The sequence below is a fragment of the Schistocerca nitens genome, chromosome 7 (assembly GCF_023898315.1).
Source record: "Schistocerca nitens isolate TAMUIC-IGC-003100 chromosome 7, iqSchNite1.1, whole genome shotgun sequence".
Classification (NCBI taxonomy): Eukaryota; Metazoa; Arthropoda; class Insecta; order Orthoptera; family Acrididae; genus Schistocerca; species Schistocerca nitens.
Window position 1 is genome coordinate 423,100,616 of NC_064620.1, and position 22,595 is coordinate 423,123,210.

The 22,595-nt window shown below is 40.4% G+C and overlaps 1 protein-coding gene across 1 annotated transcript; it reads right to left on the reverse strand.

Moving 5' to 3' along the window:
* Nucleotides 1-320: 320 nt before the first annotated feature.
* LOC126195391 (inositol oxygenase-like) lies at nucleotides 321-22,289 on the reverse strand. Its single transcript, XM_049933982.1, has 6 exons — nucleotides 22,158-22,289; nucleotides 17,533-17,704; nucleotides 13,106-13,314; nucleotides 7,341-7,477; nucleotides 3,810-4,040; nucleotides 321-660 (listed from the first exon to the last, which is right to left on the reverse strand). The coding sequence occupies exons 1-6, from the start codon at nucleotides 22,176-22,178 to the stop codon at nucleotides 552-554; spliced, it is 879 nt and encodes a 292-aa protein (XP_049789939.1). The 5' UTR covers nucleotides 22,179-22,289; the 3' UTR covers nucleotides 321-551.
* Between the last annotated feature and the right edge of the window lie 306 nt (nucleotides 22,290-22,595).

Sequence of the window (22,595 nt, forward strand, 5' to 3'; positions counted from 1 at the left end):
TTAGTTAGTTAGTTAGTTAGTAGTTAGTTCATTCTCAAGTCATTGTACAACAATACCAGATATGACAACACTACCCGAACAAATGCTCGTTCATTCAAACTTGGTAAGAATTAGTTCACAGGGATTAATAGAGTCTGCAGCACGTTGTAAGTATGAGTGAGCTAGGGAACTGATGAAATGAACAAGGTTTGATATCATCTTCGTCGCAATATGTCAATACCTCGATGCCCCATCGTGATAGGGCTAGTCATCATCAGCACGATACCCAGAAATCCACTTACTTTCAGGTGCCGTTGGGAAGAAATGGACAACAGAAAAAGTAAATTATTTTACATTTAACACTTTATTGAATACAGACATATAGACTTACAATTAATGAAAATATTACTTACATAATGAATGTGAATCTATTGAGAAACTGTATATTGGTGAATCATTCAGGTTGTGCTATGATAAAATTTCCAGACACTCACATATACGCACAATGAGAAAAAAACAGCGTTTGGCCACACTTCACGAACAGTTCGAATAGCCGTGAGAGGTGTGGAACACTACCAGCTGAGGCTTCCAGGCAGGTACTTGTCAATGAGGCCCTGGTAGTACGGCTTGAGTGCCTCAATATCTGGCTTCTCGTCGCTCTTCGTGTACAGATCGTACTTGCTGCAACAGACGACAAAAAACACTTAGTCCTTGTACTCGCAGGTATACGTGCTGCTTATTAACAGCTCATTCAGGCGACGTGTGCTCGTTCATTCAAACTTGGTAAGAATTAGATTCAGCTTAAATTTGAGGATCACGTTTTGGGGTGCGGTGAAGTGCTTTTTTCTAATTAAATGAAATTTTTAGTACAAATATGACAGCGTCACAGTTATTCCCAATGATGCTCTTATAATTACTGACTAAATTACGGTTCAATACATGATTACTATACGTTGATTACACCGAAACCTTGTAAATTTCATGACTGATTTTTGTTCAGCCTTGTACAGCATAATGATAATATAACTCTCTCTATTCGGTAATTAGAGAAACAGTTTAAATGAGGAAACAATTAAATTTATCGGTAACAAAGGACACTAAAGACCGGCGTTACGATTTCCCAGACAGATGCTCTTCTGTCGTGTTAGTACTATATTAGTTAAGAAAAATGGGACTTGAATCAACTCAGAAAACCTAAAGGATGACATCTAAAGATAGCAATACTGTACAGTGTGTAAAGGAGACAGGAGTCAGCATTGCAACAACAAGTTAACTACTCGAGTGTACTCCACAGTACATTAGGCAATAGTATTATCCTGCTGCATCTGTCTGTTGGAGAGATTTGTTCATTGCTATTCCGTTTTCAGTATACCAACGATGCCATTTTTCTATGATGATGATGAGAGTAGGGAAAGAGTGAAACCAAGTGCCACCACTTAGACTACGCCTCTTGCATGCTGAAGTGCGAAGGGACCATCGAGCTTAACGTACCCATCTCATGCAGAGGTCGTAATCACATACCCTCACTTGGTGAAGCGTTAGTGGATCTTCACGATTGTTTCCTGAACATTGGTGCAAAGCGTGAAGATCAAGAAATTCACGTCAACTGCTCTCTTTCCAGTACCGGCTTCATGTTGTTTGTACAAATTCATTTCGTAGCCGGACTTTGAATCGGGCGCCGCCACAGAGGCGTACATTGGCGACCTCGACTACGGAGGCGGTTATAGACCAAATTTCTACTCCACTCTCTCCGTACCCAATTATATGACTGGTTGTGGCCGTATTGCCATCAAGAAATGATCATATCACTACACAGGGTCTCGTGCTCGGTGAGAGTTATTAGGGACGATTCCAAGGTGCTGAGTATATTTAGATAGAGAAAATGGGACCCATATTGACTCTTGATAAACGCATGACAATTTCCCAATATGGAATTATGCTTGAACAGTGAGTGTATCTAACAACGTTGGAACTGACAGCAAATAGTAATGGCGTCTTTCCCGATGACAGTGCAGTGGACCATTACAAATGACTTGTTAGAAAGACGTAGATGAACCTTCAATACCTTATTCGGATTACTAGTCCATCAGAAGATATACAAAAACATGCAAAACGTACCCACTCGCCTCTATACCGATATTTTCGGCCATATTTCATTGACACTTATGCTGCTAGTATTTTCCATTGAGCAGACAAAACCAGGACCTATGCGTTGCCGTATAAATAAAGAAATTATCTAGTTGAAGGTTGGGATGAACTTCGCATTTATTTAACAAACAAGGTCCTGTTGTATGCATTGTTCTCGTATATTCCCTTGGTAAGAAAACCGAATCACTCACTCTGTATTGTGATGAACTATAGTTTGTAGTAGAATTGAAATGATCTAATTCGTTAGTTAACAAATAGACCCAGCACCGCTAGATAATCTAACGACATTGACGGAAAAACAATTTATGACTGGCAAGTTGGATTATTCTTGACTGATCACACATTGTGAATTATAGCCTTTCGACGATTACTCAATGAGAGCATTAAATAACTCGTGAAGTTTATTAGTAGAGACTGCGCACTGTATCATTTGGTTCAGTGCATTTTAAAAGTTCTTATTACGAATTAAGGGAGGACGTTCATGAAATTGTCCGAAAACGTCAATTTTCAAGTTTTTTATTTATTTGTAGAATTGATGGAGAATTAGGTTCCAAAGTTTCAATGATGAAATCACGTCCAAAGTGCCTGAAAAATAATGAAATGTGTGGCACTATTTTCCTGCCAAACGCACTTTTTGTAGCAACGCTAGAATACTAGTCGGTGAACAACGATTCCGTGGATTACTTTCGAGCAAATTTGCGCGGGATGCATCTATAAGGCTGTGATGTGTACTCCTTGGTGTTACAGATCACCTGTGACTATTTTGTATCTCACAAGCGACAACAAAAGAGCAATTCTTGTTTCACCACATTTTCATTTGATAATGTCAGAATTCCAGCTTTGGTGCAGTTCTTATACTCAACGATGGGAAAGTAAGGAGGGTGAAGGGATTAGCAGAATGGGCTTTAAGATAGGAAATTTCACTCAAGCCATCCTGAGAAAAATAGATTTACAGAGCCTGTCTACAGCTGAAAAGGCAGTTAAAGAACTGTTAACGAAAATAAGGCAGAAAACAAATAAACAGGAGAGAAGCCTTAAAGGGAAGAACATATACAATTTTTTTAAAAAATTTAAATTCCATAAAAAAGTTATATTTATATATATAATCCGTGGAAATTAACAGTAACTGTGTTAATTTCATGTAAAGCATGGTAAAAAATTTCGTTCAGAATTGTGCATCTATTGTCTTTTAAATAGTGCGTGTTTCTTTCATGTATGTCCGCCCTTATGTATGTGACTCTTAGATCCCTACAGTCTACAAAGAAAACATCGGTTAAATCAACCTAGGAACACATTGACATATAACAGAATGCTTCTCAGCTCTTCAGATATTCAAGGGGTCATATAACGTTCGAAATCAAGAGATATTAGACGAAGTACTTTTGGAATAGCACACTGAAGTCACCTTATTGGAAGAAAGAAGGTGTTTTTATTTCTTGAACACATCTAGAAGTATTTAATTTGATAATCAATTACACCTGTAGCCATGAATAAATCAAGGGAAGACTATACGATCACCATTTACAGTATAGGTAATGAGAAATGCTTACAGAATACAATGATACAAAAAACTGTTTAGAGCATAAGTTAGCCAATCTAAAGACTATCAGTTGAAGTATCAATATGAAGCTATGACTGGATTATTACAATAGTAGTTTTAGACGGTAATAAATGCTACTTACTTGAACACCTTAACCCACTTGAGAGTTTCCATGTCATCCTCGTTGCAGAGGTGCATGTAGTCTCCACCCGAGTGCCACGGGTAGAAAGAATGGAAGCGGATGACTTTGTGCGCTATTTCTGGCAGCTTCGAGCCATTGTGCCTGAGGGCGTGGTACATGTACTCGTCATGGCCCCACGACATCAGCACGTTGTCCAGCCCACAGTGCGGTTTGTACATGCCGTACTTGGTGCTGTAAAAGACGACAGCACGTGAGAAGAAAGCAAATACTGCCCAGAAAATAAGTTCAGCTCTCTGTGGGAAAATGAAAACCACGTTTTCTTTTCTTTTTTTTTATTCAGTGATAATAGCGTGCAGAACACGATTCACCATTTAAGACAGACAATTTTACTCTCCAATGAACACTGTAAGTAATAAATGTTTCGCTGTTTATGAGATCTTGTTAAGCAGTGCTTAAGCTTACCAAATAAACAAGTCTAGACCACTTAGCACATCCTCGTTTATTAAAAAAATGCTTAAAAATGAGGTGTCTGTTTGATGTGTACCGGGATATTCTATAAATAAGAATAGTGATAATTCCGGGAAACGAATTAATAGGTGTGACAGCCGTTCTACTATAAACTGTCACCAAGCCGCCGAGATAGTCATATACAAGCGGGGAGCAGACGCACTGGGAGTCACGGACAACAACATAAAACTGGGCTATATTTATCCTACAACTAAGCTATGGCTTACTTCCCTTGGGCCACTAAGGCGAAAAAGTTCTCCTAATTCTCCTATCAATTGGACACATTTCATGTGTTTCTATACCTTTGAGGATCCACTAATGGTTGGTTCCTCTGCTCTAGCCTCCGTACACATCTCAGTGTACCAAATTTTAACTGAACATATTTTATATTTCATCAACACATTTTTTGGGATATTTTCTCATTAGTTTGGTATCAGGTAACTGTGATCTCCAGTGGCTAGCTACAGAGATTATAATTTTTAAAAATCTTTCCCCGCTGTCTGAAAATCTGAAGCTTCACTCTTTTTGGTTTTGTAATGTATTCCTCATTTCACTTTTCGCTTTCTGGTTAGTGTTACTCCTCTTGAATATATAATAACATCAAGTTTTAGATGATGTTAGAAAACAGCATAAGATAATTCTTTTTGTCAATTCGCGACTTTATCGACCAAAGTCGTATACAAAATGTAGCGCGCTTCTGGTTTGTATCCACTCGCTACGACTGCTACCAGATCAGTAAGGGATGAATATATTTTGTGTGCGTGTAGGTGAGTGTGTGTGCGTGAGCGCGCGCGCAGCGGCGCCCGCATTTGAGTGTGTGTGTGTCTGTCTGTGTGTGTGTGTGTGTTCCTTCTACCGTCGATGACAAATAAAAATGAGTCACCAGCACAGATACATTTGCTCGAGTGAGTGCCTATCCGATATCGAATGAAGCATTAGCGAAAAATACTACAGGATACACTACGTCACAACCACGAAATTAAACACTGTCGCAGTTGGAAGAGATGTGACATATTACATTTTGTTTGATTTCTTAACCCTATCCGCTCTGGCCTTTTTACTGCACTGAAAAAAAAATCCGCGCAAATGTGTAAATGATGACTGTATGCGCTGTGTATGGCGATGTAGGAATATAAAATGTAGAGTAGCAACGGCAAGAAAAGCATTTCTGAAGAGAAATTTGTTAACATCGCATACAAATTTTAGTGTAAGAAAGTCTTTTCGGAAGGTGTTTTCCTGTCGTGTAACCTTTGTAATGGAACTGGTTAGTGACACAGTCTCCATTTAGTGAACAACTCGAAACGTCTCATAAATTTACCATGTGATCCAATAAGGATCAACTCGCAACATCATTTCTTGCGGATCCCTCATAATTTCAATAATGTAAATGAAATCGTTATTTGTATTTATATACAAGACATGAGTTTAAACTGTAATCTATGAGGAATAATGTTAATTTTTTTACTTTTTCGTAACTATTATTTTTATGTATTAAATTTATTTAAGAATTTGTTATCTCTTGCAATTCTATTTGAAGTGACTGACACTAATATCTTAACTAATAAACTCACAGATTAACTTCAGGAAAGATTGCCGAAAAGTCATGCTTTCGTTAATGTCAAAATTTCCTTTCATGTGTGTATTGTTTTTATCCTTCCTGGCTTGTTCGCCGTTGGTAGGAAGTCGGTTCTGTGTTGTGGTAAGAGTGTTGTGGAGATGATAAAATGAACGCAACAAGCTTTTGTCCAAACCGTACTCAAAGGCACTGTGCAAAGACCAAGAAGAAGCTGTAATAGCTGTCGTCGTACAAGATACGCAATTAATATCAAAGTTTAAATTCTAACCTTCATCTCGTCGTTGTAGCTTTTAAGGATTTGAAAAGCGCTGACACAAAACAGTTCGCTGTGGAAAAAGTAAGGTTTGCAAACAACGTTCTGTATTCAATTTGCAGGCCGCTGTGGTCGAGCGGTTATAGGCACTTCAGTCCGGAACCACGCGGCTGCTACGGTCGAATCCTGTCTCGGGCATGGATGTGTGTGCTGTCCTTAGAATTTGTCAGGTTTAAGTAGTTCTAAGTCTAGGGGACTGATGACCTCAGGTGTTAAGTCCCTTAGTGGTTAGAGCCATTTGAACCATTTGTATTCAATTTTATTATTGTTCAAATATGAAGCTAGAACGTTAAGGTGTAACAGCTCAGACAAGAAGAGAATAGAAGCTTGTGAAATGAGGTTGACTGAGGTCCTGATGAGGAGGTACTAAATATACGTGGGGAGAAAGGAAATTTGTGGCACATCTTGATTAAAAGAAGGGACTGGATGACAAACACGACCCGAGACGTCAAGGAATCTTCTTATAGTATTCGAGGAAAGGGTGGGGGGCTTAAATTGTTGAAAGAGAGCAAGCGATGAATGAAGCAAGCAGATCAAAGTGGGTGCAAGCTTCGGTAATTCTGAGATGAAGAAGCTTGCACGAGGTGGAGTAGCGTGGAGAGCTGCACCATCCACCCTTACGACTGAAGACCTCAACAACAGGCATCCACTGTGTGTCTTGTATGGAAATAAGCTTGCTCCATTCATTCACGGTGCCTGCTGATGCCAACAGTAATTCTCACATTACTCCTCACCCTCAAGCTCACATTCAGCACTGCTTGTTTGTGTCTCAGGTTTATTTTGTTGCACTACACTCTGCTTTATGTTACACTTCTTGGTGACTACACATAACAGGTTTTTCCACTGTCATCAAGGTATTTGTTTCTAATTAACAAAGACAGCTGGGGTAGAATACTGAACAAAGTACAGATATATGACGGATGCAAAAAGTATTCCTATATCAATGTGCCCGTTTTAAGAACTTTTTCATATTGTCATTGTTGCCCAGTTCCTGAAGACAGAATCGTAAACAGAGCTTCGTACAACTGATAATCTCAATCAAAATGAATGTAATGTTTGGTGGTTGTGAGATATCATTGCGAAAGAAATAATTCCTTCAGTAACATATGGAAGTTTTGATATGTGAATGGCATACTTGTATCGTGGGTCCTTGCCGTCCGGGTTGTCGACGAAGCTGGTGTCCCTGTAGACGATGGAGTCGGCCCAGGCGCAGCCCACTGGGAAAGTATCGCCTACAACGGCCCACTGAGGCTCATCGTAGAACGCCATGAACTGAAACGGAAGAAACACTCTACTTTTTCGGAAGACGAATCGGAAATGCCGCTTACCTTCATTCTGATCAAGCAAGGCTTGACGCGCCGTTATCCGAATTTGCTGGTAATGATCGTGCTCTCTGTAATGAAACTTTTTAATACGGTATTCCACTATTCAACTTCGGAGCATCTTTTGAGAAGGGTATAATCGTTACTCCATGTCGGCTACAAGGTTAAACATAGCTGTGATCAATAGTAGATATGAAGTAAATGTAATAAAGAATATGACGTATAGGCTGCGAGCAAACAACCTGTGGCGCCCCCAGAGAGTTTAATGGAAAATATAAGCACTACGTTTAACCGAGAGAGTCTTATACAGCACTGCCTACCTTGTCTCAAAAAAGTACATTATTGCGATTTGTTGATCCATGTACTATTTCTCAGACTGGTAATAGACTTAATCAAATTACTTACCCAGAATTAATCACAAATAAGGTTATGCTTTAAGCCACGTAGACGAAGGAATCATTAAACACCGACCATAAACTCGAATCTGGGAAGTATATGGGAGGAAGCTGAGCCTTCCGTTTCAAAGGAAACATCGCAGTATTCACCGTAAGAATTTGTAGGGGTTACAGGAAACCTAAATCTTGGTTGCTGGACGGAGAATTAAACCTCTGCCCTCACGAATATGTCTCAATTCCGTAACAACGTCTCTCCGTTTCAGCGTCAATCAGGGTACTTTTTTTTTTCTTTTTTTGGGACATACGTTTTCCAAGAAACGTTTTTCGTCAATCTTCCCTGTCTATTCTGATCTGCTGTACGGTGGAGTAGAATATCAGCTGTCAATACAAGGTATACGAGACTAATTTTCAACGGCCGGCCAGAATGTGGTTTTTAGGTGGTTTTCCACAGTAAAGTGGGCATGGGCGACGCTGGTACCGTATCTCCGCCCCAGAAAAACGCAGTACCCAATTAATACATGAAGACACGCAGAATAGAGGTAACACGGTTCAAAAAATAGTGTCCATGACTTTGCCTCATATGTTTGGGTAAACGATGACGTAATGGCAAGGCAGAACCATGCCAGAAATTAAAATATCGCATCTAGTGTGGACGAGTGGTCGTCATGTGTGAATCTAGATACCTTTATTAACCCCTGGAAGCGCCAAGGAATTTATATTCATATTTTTCTAAGCGTTTCCGTTTACTCCTGTTTTTTCCTTCTCCTTTTCTCTCTCCTTTCGCTGTTAACTACCATCAACTCGTAGATCACATTCAGTGATACGGTAATGAAACCTACCACAGCCCGTGTTGGAAAATGTGTGAATCTCATCTTCTATAATACTACACCGATTTTTTTTAATAGAAGTTTTATGTAGCACAACTTTTGTGAATCGCTGACCGCAGTCTTCCAACGTGTGTACCCCCTTATTATAACTGAATTAAATGTTTTTAGTTAAATGGTTCAAATGGTTCTGAGCACTATGGGACTCAACTGCTGAGGTCATTAGTCCCCTAGAACTTAGAACTAGTTAAACCTAACTAACCTAATGACATCACAAACATCCATGCCCGAGGCAGGATTCGAACCTGCGACCGTAGCGGTCTCGCGGTTCCAGGCTGCAGCGCCTTTAACCGCACGGCCACTTCGGCCGGCTTTTAGTTAAATGATAAGAATAAAAACATACGCTTTATTGCTAATGTGTAACAGAAGAAAATGTTGCTCTTAGGCGCTTTGGTATCCGGTAGAGGGATGCAGATGTAATTCATTATGTACACTGTAATAGCACTAGTGGAATGGCAAAACAATCCAAAATCATGAAGGGTTTTGTTCATTGTCACTCCTGATAACGGATTTATAGACTGAAGATCCAGTTTGAAAAATACAACCTTATCTAGCTACTTGTCAGTAAATTAGCATCATACATTTCACTGAGAGCGTGACTGTAACAGCCGAGCGTCAGCACGAATTGAAGGAAGGAACGAACGAACGAAAATTAGGGTTTCACGTCCCGTCGAGCAGGGATTGGGTCGGGTATTTAATGAAATTGAACGGGAGCCGGTTGCTGATTATAATATGTATGTGCGCGTTCATTAAGAAATGCAATAATTTTATTCTCGGCCACTTCCGGTTGGAAAATTGCTAAATTCGTTTCGGGGCATGGTGGAGTATTTCCGCTTCAGCCCCTGTAGTATCATGAAGTTGCGATTTGTGGCACCGCTATAAGTAGCCTTCAAAATGGCGCCTGTAAAGGAGGTGCGTTCCAAGCAGTGAACTGTCGCTGAGTTTGTTTTGACGGAAAACTGGAGCAACGCAGATATTCATAGGCGCTTGAAGAATGTCTACGGAGACCTGGCAGTGAACAGCGACAGTGGTAGCGAGTCGTTTGGCGAGGCACCTGTCGTCATCGCAACAAGGTCGCACGCTCTCAGTCGAGGTGGTCACCGAACCACAGCAAACATCTCGCTGCTCAACTGGACGTATGTTGGTAGTGCCGACACACCCGTGCACCAGATGGGGTACTCAAAGGTATGTGCCCCATGGGTTTCTCGCCGCCTAACAGAAGAGCATAAAGAGCAACGGAGGACCATTTGTGCAAAACTGTTCGCACCTTCCGTGGCTGATCGTGAAAATTTTTTGTCGAACTTCGTCACAGGCGATGAAACAGGGGTTCATCGCTTCGAACAGGAAACAAAACGACAATCCATGGAATGACTCCACACAACCTCTCCTCCAAAAAAAAGTTCAAAACCGCACTCACAGCCGGTTAAGTCATGGCGACAGCTTTCTGGTATTCTGAAGTGCATATTTGATGTCTTCCCGCATCGTGCAACGATCAAATCTGAAGTGCATTTTGCTACCCTCAGAAAACTGAATAAACGACTGTTCGTTCTCGTCTACCTTACAGCAAATATCTCGCACTTTCCCATTGCCATCTGTTTGTCACAATGAAGGATGCACTCCGGAGAAAGCAGTTCATGGATAATGGTGAGGTTAATGATGCAGCAAGACGTTGGCTCCGAAATCGACCTGCAGAGTGGTACTATGCAAGCATACGGGCCCTCCCAGTAAGGTGATGTAAGGCTGTACTGGGTAGTAGCCAAAAGAGTGAGAAATTGTATGGTGTTTTGGAAACCCGAGTAAAACCAACCTGCTTTCAAAGAAAAAAAAAAGCTGCATTACTTACTGAATGGCCCTCGTACGTAAACAAAAAGAAAACTAAGTTAATGGTACGTGCAAGACGGGACGTAGACTAAATTTTGAACTTGGACATAACTTTTTTCGACATGTAGACTACTTTTTTCCTATTTCGAAAGTATAACATACAAATAAAGAAGCTGAAAGATCGACATAGTAGTATAGTAGTATTTTGCAGTCCGAACTGTCGTTTCCTAAAAATAAAGAATTTGTATCATCAAAAAAATTGATCTTAAGGCCCCAAAAAGTATTCATGAAACGCTATGTTTGCGAAATCGCTGATAAATGTGGGTGATTCTGAAATGAAATGATCATAAGCATTTGAAATATGGTGTTGCGGGAGAACGGTGAGTAAAGAGTTAAGGCGTCCTGCAACGTTTCGTCGTGAACAAATGCTTTAAATAGCTAGGAGACACATATTACGCATGAATCGTTTATGAAAACCATAGTAGGGGATTAGGATTGCGAGATCGTCCAAAGATCATAGTGCCACAGCAGAGTCGGCAACACGTATTGACACCACAGACATTAGTGATGCCGCAATTCGCAGTGATGAATGGAAGGCGCTCCTCAAGACGCATCCTCTTCGTCTCAGCACCGCAGTGCCATTGCTCGAAGGTCGATGTAGAGCTGAGCATAGAACCACTCTGGCCCAGTTCATGACGTCTGGTGAAGTAGTCAGCATCGTCTTGTTAGGACACTGGCGATATTCAAGAATTAAATGGACCTATTATTTTGTAAATGTTAAACTTGGAGAGAAGCGTTTGTAATTGTATGTATTAAGTGATGTTTTACTGTCAAAGACAACCGCAAATATGTGACATACTACGTCCGCCTCCATAACTGAATAGTCAGTTTGGCAAAATGCCATGCGAGGGGCCCGGGTTCGATTCCCAGATTCTCCCCCTCGGGGACTCGATGTTGTGTTTGTCGTCATCATTATCTCATCCTCTTCGACACCCAGGTCGCCGAAGTGATGTCAAACAAAAACACTTGCAGGCTCCCTGCGGGTGATGCTCCTCGCCTAGGCACAGCATTATTATCATCAATATTCGACACATTCCTATGGAAATGGATTGTATAAAGTTAAGTAAATCTTTTTATGATTCTTGTAATAAAGTGAACTAATGCTTCATATGTTGTGGTTCCTATGAGCTACCTCCCAGAGCAAGTACCAACACTTACGACTGGATGATTGTAGCTTCGTCAGGTCATAACTGGGATAACTGAAGAAGAAAAGAATCTCAGGGATAATCCGTATTACAAGGCAACTCACAGATGGTGTGGGATGCACCAGTGTAATGTAATGAAGAGGCCAATTGACAAGCGACAACAGTGTAGAAGAGCGTCACTTGCAGACTAGGCATTAGACGTCTGACAAACAGGTAGTCCGTATCGTCTTACGACTTGGCCGACCGATGAAACTCGTCCACTGCAGCCAAGCAGCACCTGACACGCGGCTGGCTGTCTGTCGGTCGATAGGCAACTTAACTGCTTTATTGAGCAAGGGATGGCGATTTGCACTTTCGTCGCGAGGAAAAGAACCAAACTAAAGCGAAGGGAATTCAGCGTCAGTTCAGTACTAAGTCGATGAAGCAGATCAGGAAAATTTAATAACTTACATGAAGAACTGAAAAGAGACACTGAAAAATTTTTCAGTTACTATAGGATGAATCTTGAAACGTTTCAGTATATCCTTAGAGCTACTTAGCAGGGAATTGCAAAATGGTCCAATTTCAGGCGAACTATACAACTTAAGGAACGTTTGGCTTTAAAATTGAAGCAAATTCTACACTCATTTAATGATCTCTAAAGGGAAAAACTGTATAGTGTTAAAATTGTGACAACATTCCTGAGTTATATTACATCATAGTTTACAAAAAATATGTAACAGTGGAGAGCACGTTATAGTATTTACACACAACAAATAAGGACTAGATAAAAAGTTTCGATTAAGAATTTGTATTGTTGTGTGCGAAATTTGACAGATAGACGGCCGCAGTTGGCATAGGGAACGTTTCATTTTCGTCAGTGTAGTGGCGTATTCTCATTCACAAGATCTATTTATTTACATCCACAGGTGATAATTAAATACAAAATACACATGTATGTCCAACTACGTCCGACCAGTCGCATTTTGCTGTGATCCGTCAGTCAGCGGATCGCTTGGTCGTATGCAGTGGACGCGTTTCAATGCCGCTAAACGCCATGGAATTAGTCGGTCGCGTGTGGTCGTATCCGACAGTTCAACTAGTGGGAGAAAACAGTTCCAACGATCGATCAGCCTTAGGGTTGGTACGCTAGAAGGCTAAAAGAACGCGTGGGCGTGGTCAAAGCCACGTGGCAACTAGTGACACAACCACTGACAGTTAAATAACACCTTAAGGCAGCGCAAGTCTCATGTTATTTCATACAAAACACAAGTCAAAGGGATAGTAGACGTACCTTGCCCAAGTCGTGTATGAGTCCGGTGAGCTGCAGCCACTCGCAGTCCGGGTAGTCTTCACGGATGCGCTCGGCCGTCTGATAGGCGTGCACGATGTTGGGCACGTCGACGTCAGGGTCACTCTCGTCCACCAGCTTGTTCAGCGTGTCGAGGGCCTCCAGAATGGGGGCGCGGAACTTGTCGAACTTGCGCCACTTCTCGTGCCGACCTGCACACCAGAACGTGGTAAGGTCAGTCGTCTTCACCAGCCAATGCAGAACTTGAGCACTTCCATTTCTCTTGTCATATCCGAGTGAGGTGCTTGTGACCAAAAGCATTTTCATCCCCACAAAACTAGAACTGGCGTTAAGTATTCATTGATAACGAAACTGAATGCAGTTCCTTGTGTTTTATTCCAAAATTTTAAGGGTGCCTGCATTAAAAATAGTTCACGGTGTTCCAAAAAGAAGCTGTTTCCTTAAATTATCATTTATTATACTTACCACGCAGCCACCGTCTTATAACATATTGCTGTTGTGGTCTTTACTCAGGAGACTTGGCGGATACACCTCTCCACTCTAACTTGCCTTTTTCTCTGCATACCTACTCCAGCCGACATCGATTCTAACGTGCTTATTGTATTCAAGACTTCGTCTCTCTCTACAATTTTGAACACTCCCCTCCCACTCTCATTCCTCCACCTCACACACATACGTCTTTCCATTACTAAATAGTCGACTCCTTGATTTCATAGAACGTTTCCTGACGACTAATACATTGTTTTAGTCGATCTGCACCAAGAACCTCCTTTCCGCTTTAGTATTCCATTAGTTACTCGGTACAACCTTGCAGCAACTCGTAGTGTTTGCGAGAAGTGAGTAGAAGTTGTTCCCAAATCCTACAAAATGCGAGAAAATATGTTGACGAGCTGTTAGTAACATTTAGAGCTCACTGTCTATTCAAACAGTATATCACAAGCAAACCGGCAAAATAAGTAATAAGTACGCGTACTGCGTGTGACAGCAAATATTCAATATGTACTGAAAGCCCAAATTTATACAGGAAAGGAGAATGGAGCGCCAGCAGAAAAAAGTCAGGGAATGATGAGTTGCTGAGGAGAGGCAGAGCTTCCACTAAATACGACCAACAAGGAGGGTCATAGAACTGTATCCTAATTCCGAAATTACACTACTGAGGTCAGTTTTATTCCTACTGGAAACAGAAATGTTCCATTAATCAGCACACTCCACCAAGATAACGAAATCAGTGAGAGGCCTGATAAAAACAAAAAGCGGGTTTTTATCACAATTCAACGAAAGGGGCTGAAAACACATTTGATCAGCTATCAGGTCAAAAAAGTGAAAAACCAACAGCTGATCGTTCAACTTTTCCACAGCATTTTGTTCGAACTGCAGTCACTGAAGTAAAAAAAAAAAAAAAGAGAAGAGAGGGAGAGAGAAAGAGAGAGAAGGAAGATGTTCCAACGTTTTAACATACATATATATTAAAATAAGAAAATTTCTTACAATGTTGTGGATGTAAGAATAATTTAGTATAATAATAAAATTACTAAATTGTTAAGGCTTTCGTGGCCACTTGTTGACAAACTGCCAATTGGCTTCTGTCTCGGGTTCTTCGGCCGACGTTCATCTAATGATTTTTCTGACGTTTCGCCAGCACGAGTGGCTGGCATTGTCAAAGCTTCACCCTCCATTGCCGGTGGTGAACTGGAGCCGAGCTCGCGGGCGCAGACTATATGTACCTGGCGCGCCAACGTCCGAGGGCTTCTCCGCGGTCATTTCCGGTGCGGTTCTCCTCTTGCTACCTGCGACGGTCGTTCGCTGCAGTACGGGAAGCCAGGATCCGTTGACCTTAAGGCTTTCCTCTTTCTTGTTCAAACTGTTCGCGTGTTTTTGTATTTCTACAGCTTCTCTGAACAAGTGCGTGTGATAATGCTTCTCTACAGCCAGAACTTCCGTGTCGGCGAATTCTATTACGTGGTCGGTCTCATTCAGTGCGTGCTCTGCAACGGCCGATTTCTCCACCTGCCCCAACCTGCAATGTCGCTTATGCTCTTTGATCCTGGTGTTGATGGATCGTCCAGTCATTCCGACATAAACTTTTCCGCATGTGCATGGTATTGGCGGTTTGTCAATAAAATTACTAATAACTAGTAGTGTTGTAGTAATAATTATATTATTATATTCACTGATATACAAAATATAATTAAGTCAAAAACTGTAAGAAAAATGTTTGTTATTAGAAGTTTTATGCACTATTTGAGTGTCGGCTCATACTGTCTCGAACAGTACTGTTCTATAGTAACAGAGAACAGAAGAGCAGTGTTAAACCTCGGGACGAAGTACTATATCAGGAAACTTTCCTATCATCCACAGACGAATCTTATCAGACTCAAAAGTTTCGCAACCGACCAGTTATTTAGTGAACTACGATCGAACGCTAACGAGTCTGCTGCCGGTCTTCTACTGCCTAGGGCAAGGTAAACCCATAGGTGTGGGCAGAGATGTATCTTTACCTGTTCTTACAACTCGCCGATGATTAATGATTACTGTCGTATTTATTATAATTTCGTTTCAACTGCTTTCAGTGACATTTGTTTGCACTTTCCCTCTCTCTTTTTTTTCCATACACATAACGTTTGAAATTTTTTGTAATTATAAACTTCCCCTGCTTATTTTCCTGATTCATGATACATGAATTTATGAAATGTACTTCATCATGGTTCTGTTAATTATCCAGTTAGACACATGAGAGTGTTTTTATGAGAACATATTTTACAAACTTGGTCTTGAATGTTAAATTAGGGTGCAAGGGTTGTGATTTTAGTATGACTTTAAGATATGAAGATTGTTTGCGTTTGCATTTACCTTTAATTTTTTTTAGAAAATTTTCTTTCCACTTCAATTTGTGTCCTAGGCATTTACGTGTTTTACATAGAGATTATAGCCGGTCAGAGTGGCCGAGCGGTTCTAGGCGCTACAGTCTGGAACCGCATGACTGCTACGGTCGGAGGTTCGAATCCTGCCTCGGGCATGGATGTGTGTGACGTCCTTAGGTTGGTTGGGTTTAAGTAGTTCTAAGTTCTAGGGGACTGATGACCTCAGACGTTAAGTCCCATAGTGCACAGAACCATTTGAACAACAGAAATTATAAGGTGTTACAGATTACGCTCTTATAGTCCCACTTCGAATAGATTTCCCCTCTCATACATCACCCCCCCCCCCCCACTCCACTCTTCAATATCCACATGTAACAACGCGAAAGTTTATTGTAATTTCAGTCTTTTATGACTCAAAAAATGGCTCTGAGCACTATGGGGCTTAACATCTGAAGTCATCAGTCCCATAGAACTTAGAACTACTTAAACCCAACCAACCTAAGGACATCACACACATCCATGCCCGAGGCAGGATTCGAAGCTGCGACCGTAGCGGTCTCGCGGTTCCAGACTGAAGAGCCGAGAACCGCTCGGCAACCCCGGCCGGCAGTATTTTATCATATGACGACAAGTACACTTATTCAAATGTTAAACGACTTTATGACATTCAAAGTGACATTTGTTTGTTTGTACGAAACTTTTGTGGATTTAGCGCATCTCAAGATGTCAATATTTACCGAAACCCGTAATGTGTATGATTCATATGTACCTAAGTGATCGCTGACATAATAAATTACTACACAAACATTCCAAAGGTCGAATTCTTTCAGTTGGCAGTATGTCGGTTTTTAAATGTAGATGAATGGTTTGAATCTTCAAAAACGATCACAATACTTTTAGGAATTTTTTTCACTTCTAGATCTTTAACCCAGGGAAGCACCGTATCAGAGCATGCGAAGACTCTAGGCGGTCTACGAAGATGACAATAATCATTTTTATGTAGCTTCTGAACGAGGTTGCAGGAACGCCGACGAATAAACTACGATACTTCGTCAAAATCGTTCAACAGGAAATCGAGCAAACAATAATTAGAATTTAAAGCCATGACTGCCTTACTTTTTTTAACCAAGGGAGTCTAAAATGTGTGCACTCGTTAAAGAGAATATCTTCCCCTTCTTCACTGTTACAATTTTTCAATTCAAAGATGATTAGTATTCAAGCTGATTACAATCTGTCGCTTTCGATTAGACGCATTATATGTTGACATAAGGGTGGTAGGGAAGTATTTCAGTGAATAGCAGTCTCACCCCAGTGTCCTCTACATAACCCAATATTAGGTTCAAATGGTTCAAATACCTCTGAGCACTATGGGACTTAACTGCGGAGGTCATCAGTCCCCTAGAACTTAGAACTACTCAAACCTAACTAACCTAAGGACAGTGCACACATCCATGCCCGAGGCAGGATTCGAGCCTGCGACCGTAGCGGTCGCGCGGTTCCAGACTGTCCAATATTAGATACCTGAGGCGAGATACGCCAGATACTCACTTTTGACGAAATCCACGGTCTGGTGCTTGTGCATGGCGTGGTAGAGTCTGCGCACGCGTTCCTTGATGGGGTCACTCTCGTCGATGGTGTAGTCGCGGAACTGCGAGACCGGCTTCCCCGCGTGCAGGGGCTCCGGCCTGAGTACCTCAGAGGGGTCGATCAGAGGCTGCGACTGTGAACAAAAACAAACCAGGGTTAGCGTGGCCTTATCTTCCACCTCACCTGATGGCATTTCCCTTTTGGGGAGAACGTCATTCTCCTACCCAGTGAATACAAAACACAACTCGCGTACAAAAAATGAAATTCCTCTCAGATAGACGTATCATTCTGTATGAATACCCTTACAATCTTTACGGCCTTCGTTCAAATATTGGCTACGTAGTATTTTTCATACATGTGGCAGTAGTAATAGTTATTTCGTACCTAAACTTAATCCTGCCAGAGGTAAAAAGAGTTCTTGAAAGAACCACTGAACATAAAGGACATTGTCTTGAGGATATAAGATGAACATCAACAAAAGCAAAACGAGGATAATGGAATTTAGTCGAATTAAATGCGGGATACTGAGGCAATTAGGTTAGAAAATGAGACACTTAAAGTAATAGATTGATGTCGAAGGAAACAGTCTCGGTTGAAAAGTTGTTTTTACGCGTTTCGCCTTTGTGAGGCATCATCAGATTATGTGAAAATGAAGTAGGATAAATGTCAATTGGCACTCATGGGCATTAAACATAAGCAGGGTCTGGATATAACGTCCGTTCGTTACCAGATACAAGAAGGACCCTATTTGTACTAAAGCAGGCTCAGCATGGTGTACAGAGCAAAAGGCTGGTTCTGAGCACCACTGGACTTAACTTCTAAGGTCATCAGTCCCCTAGAACTACTTAAACCTAACTAACCTAAGGACATCACACACATCCATGCCCGAGGCAGGATTCGAACCTGCGACCGTAGCGGTCGCGCAGTTCCAGACTGTAGCGCCTAGAACCTCTCGGTCACCACGGCCGGCACAAAGCACAAGAACAGAACTGTTGTTGTGCTGGGGGAATTTCGTTAGCTGATCGTATTTCATCTGATGATGTCTTACAAGAGCGAAGCATGTAATTGTTACTCGTGTTAGTAACAACAATTTTGCAACCGAAACTTTCTTCATTCAAAATATTCATAACCTGTTCGTGGATCAGACAGCCAAAATGTAGTGGGACCAATGTTAGTACATTAGCTTTGTTATAGGAGCAGTAAAACAACTGAAGATGACCAAAATAAAGACAATATAAAATGTAGGCTGGCAACGGTAAGAAAAGCATTTCTAAAGAAGAGAAATTGGTAAACATCTAATAAGTGATAGGAAGTCTTTTCTGTAGGTATCTGAATGGAGTGTAACTGTGTATGGTAGTGAAAGATGAACAGTTTAGACGAGTAGAGAATACAAGCTTTTGAAATGTGGTGTTAAGGAAGAATGCAGAAAATTGGAGGTGTAGATCGAGTAATTAACGAAAAACTGGAGAGATACGAAATTTGTGGTACAATTTGAACAAAAAAGGGATCGGTGGATATGACACATTCTGTGATATCAATGTATCACCAATTTAGTCTCTGAGGGAACTACGGGGGGTAAAAATAATAAAGGGAGACCAAGAGACGCATACAGTAAGCAGATTCAGAAGGATGTAGATTTCAAATGTTATTCGGAGATGAAGAAGTATGCACAGGATACCGCAGCATGGAGAGCTGCATCAGACAAGCCTTCGGACTGAAGATCACAACCACAGCAACAACAACCTATACTTCGTTTTGATGGATGTTCATCGTTTGTATTCTAATGCTGAGATAGCATCCCTCCCGTTTACTCAGCGTAGATTTTTCACCCAACAGTGTTCATGTACGGATGAGAAAAATAATGAAAAATCCGTTAAATTAAAAAAAAATTCATAATAGCTTATCTTGCTTATAGCCAGAGAAACGCAGTTCGCAGTGGCTTGTCATGTACATTACAATACTATACTTTGTTTTCTGTGTTACTGACCCCAGTATGCAAATTGAAGGAGGGTTGCGTAACCTGAGGCTAGAATTTAGGTAGCTTCTTTCGAATAGTATCAAAGTGTGCTACGAAGTTGGGTCTAATACATACCTGTGGTCTGGAAGAAAAATGATGGATTTTGTAGAGGCATTACCAACGAATATCCAGATTACTACAACTAACTGAACAAATACTCAAATGTACTGCAACTCTGTTGCATCCAATTTCAAGTATGTCTAATATTTGCTAACAATTTCTAACATTAAATGTAATATTTTAAGTAATGAGAGACTTTAAGAGAAATGCAGCATCTCAGCTTAAACATACAAGGACACTGCATAAAAATCCTTTCGGATTCACTAAAACCATTAAATAGTAACCACGCCATACGACTGTCTATAATATCCCTTTTCATGTTATATACGAACAAATGATACGAGGTAATTTGTTACTTTTTTCATAGGGTCTTTTGGACGGCGTATCTTAAAAATATGGGACCAACCAGTTTACATATAATTAACATTCATCCTTCACATGAAGGCAAGCTGTCAATTTGCAGATGAGTAAATACAAGAATTAAACCTTGCTTTTAAAGTTAGTTTTGTCAAGTGTCTATAGCTCCTGCACTTCCTGTATTACTGACGTTTATCATAAAGTTAATCATCTTTTTATTTGCTTAAGTGCACTTTAAAGATGTTAAACATCTAATTATTACTTATTTTTACTGTGACAGATTATTACCAACAAATTTTCTTGTAAACTATGTGTATTGGTTATCTGGAGTTAAACGTGTCTAAGCCTAAAGAGCTATCTACAAGATTTTCTAGGAAAAAGCAGAATTTTATTGTGTCCTTCAACACAAAGAAAGCTTTATTTGTGAAATTTAAGTAACCTGATAATATCAGTAAAACATTAGAAAATTAAAATTGGGAGAATAGATTAAATTTTCTTTCTCTTCAATAGCTGCGGTGGCACGAAAGGCAAAGTTTTCTGCGTTTTGCCATCTAATATACTTTGGAATGTGTGTTTTAGTTTTGAATTTCTTGTGGCGAAAATAACATCTATTTAATTACTCGTAATTATTTGGCCCTTTTATGTTTGGAGTTGTAGTCATCGATGTGCAGAATTTAATATAATGGTTCTATCTAAGTTACTTTCCATGTTAAAAAACTTCATGTACTTCGCAGACCCCGTAATCATTAGCCCCATTAAATACAATAAAGGGTTTTTTATCTTTGAAATATTATTTTTATCACTGACATTTTTCTGTTTTAATTTGTTGACAGTATTGACTTCAAGATCTCTGGAAACGTCTTTTATCAACGGTAACCTCATTAGTTTAATATAAGTATAAAGTATACTAAAGTGCAAGTTTTAATATGTATCGCCATGTTTTTAATAACTTACATTATTGCTGCAAAAGATATTTAATGATTATGGAGCCAGTAAATTTGTTTACCGCAGTAAATTTGTTTGCCGCAGTAAATTTGTTTACCGCAGTAAATTTGTTTACCGTTTGGCAATATAAACATATTCATAAACTATACACGATTTGTAATTTTTGCGTTCTACGAGTATTTCAATCTGTTGCTGAATAACGTGTATCACACGAAAGTCAAGTTTGCTGTACTTATTCGAAAGGTGAGTGTCTTTGTAGTCTTCTGTGTTGCAGCATTAAGTAGCTTCACTTATAGAGTTCATTTGCCTTCTTGTGTCATGGTCAGTTCTTGTAGCAGACAGTTAATGTGTTACTTATGATAGCTTTATGATATTGCTGTTACTTTACTGTCGAGGAATGCGATTGGTGCTGAATTCCACGATCTTATCTTGCTCCATACACTGATCATGCCTGCCATTACTCAATTGCACTTAAATAAAAGGGATTTTCATTGAAACATCTTTAGCAGCTTTGCCACTGGTGCAAACATCAGCACTTGATTCCTAACTCTGGAGGGAATTAATTGCTTCAGTTTCCACAGTTTCCAGGCCCGTAGCTACCACAAAATGACTTTCCTGATTGCAGCTCAAGTGACCTCAGGCAAAAGGGTTAGGCGGCTCAATCATCATATTTCATATTTCAGAATAGTAATAATATACCATTACACTCTCCTTGATCGAAGTGTGACAGAGAATCCCTAAAAGCCTTGCTGTCTGGTTCCATAAACTACACTAGATTCTTCAGTACAATTTATTACAGAATTTTCTAAAATAAAAAAGCAATTAACACTGTAACTGAGTGCTATAGATCCGGTGGGAAAAAAAAATGTAAACAGTGTCTGTCACCATCTGAGTTGACGAATTATGAATTATGAATGTCTGTATATCTGCAGTTGTAACTAACTACTAAAACAGGATGAAATAAATTTGTAGATATTTTAAGTCCCACTCACAGCAAAATCACTAGTTTCGGAGCACCAGTTAAAGCTATACGGGTTCTGAGCAGGAAATTAATCAAACCATTTTCAGACAATCTATCCTGTCACGCATCTAAATTATTTAGGAAACGACGAAAAAAATAGTTCTCGGTAAGCGAACGGGAATTCGAATGCCATTTTCCATCCAATAAGAGTCCATTTATGAGGAATGAGAAGTGCTGTTTACTCACCAGAAGCTTAGCAGTGGCCATGATGCTGACAAGGAACGCGGGAGGCGACCGTAAGTGAGCAGCCAACTGTTTCCGAGCAGCGACGCTGGTGTAGGCAGGCGTCGTTGCTTCCCCTGTATTTATTTGCAGAGGTTATCGGCGTCGTTCGCCAACGTCACGACGCCCGTCGATGGCGAATATCAAGCGAGATGCCAACTTGCGTAATACGCTACTCCTCTGTTCGACGTCGCAGTTCTCTGTGGAAAAGTACTGCCTATTTTTGATCATGACGCTGCAGATCGAGTAAAAGTGTTCTGCAGGCAGAGAAAAAGTCGAAATACTGAACTCTTTCTTCTTTAACTGTTTCACTGTGGGACACCGTACAGCTATTCCTCCTCGAAATCGTCACACGAACATCAAAACGGCGCATATCGAAATAAATGACAACGGGAGAGAAAA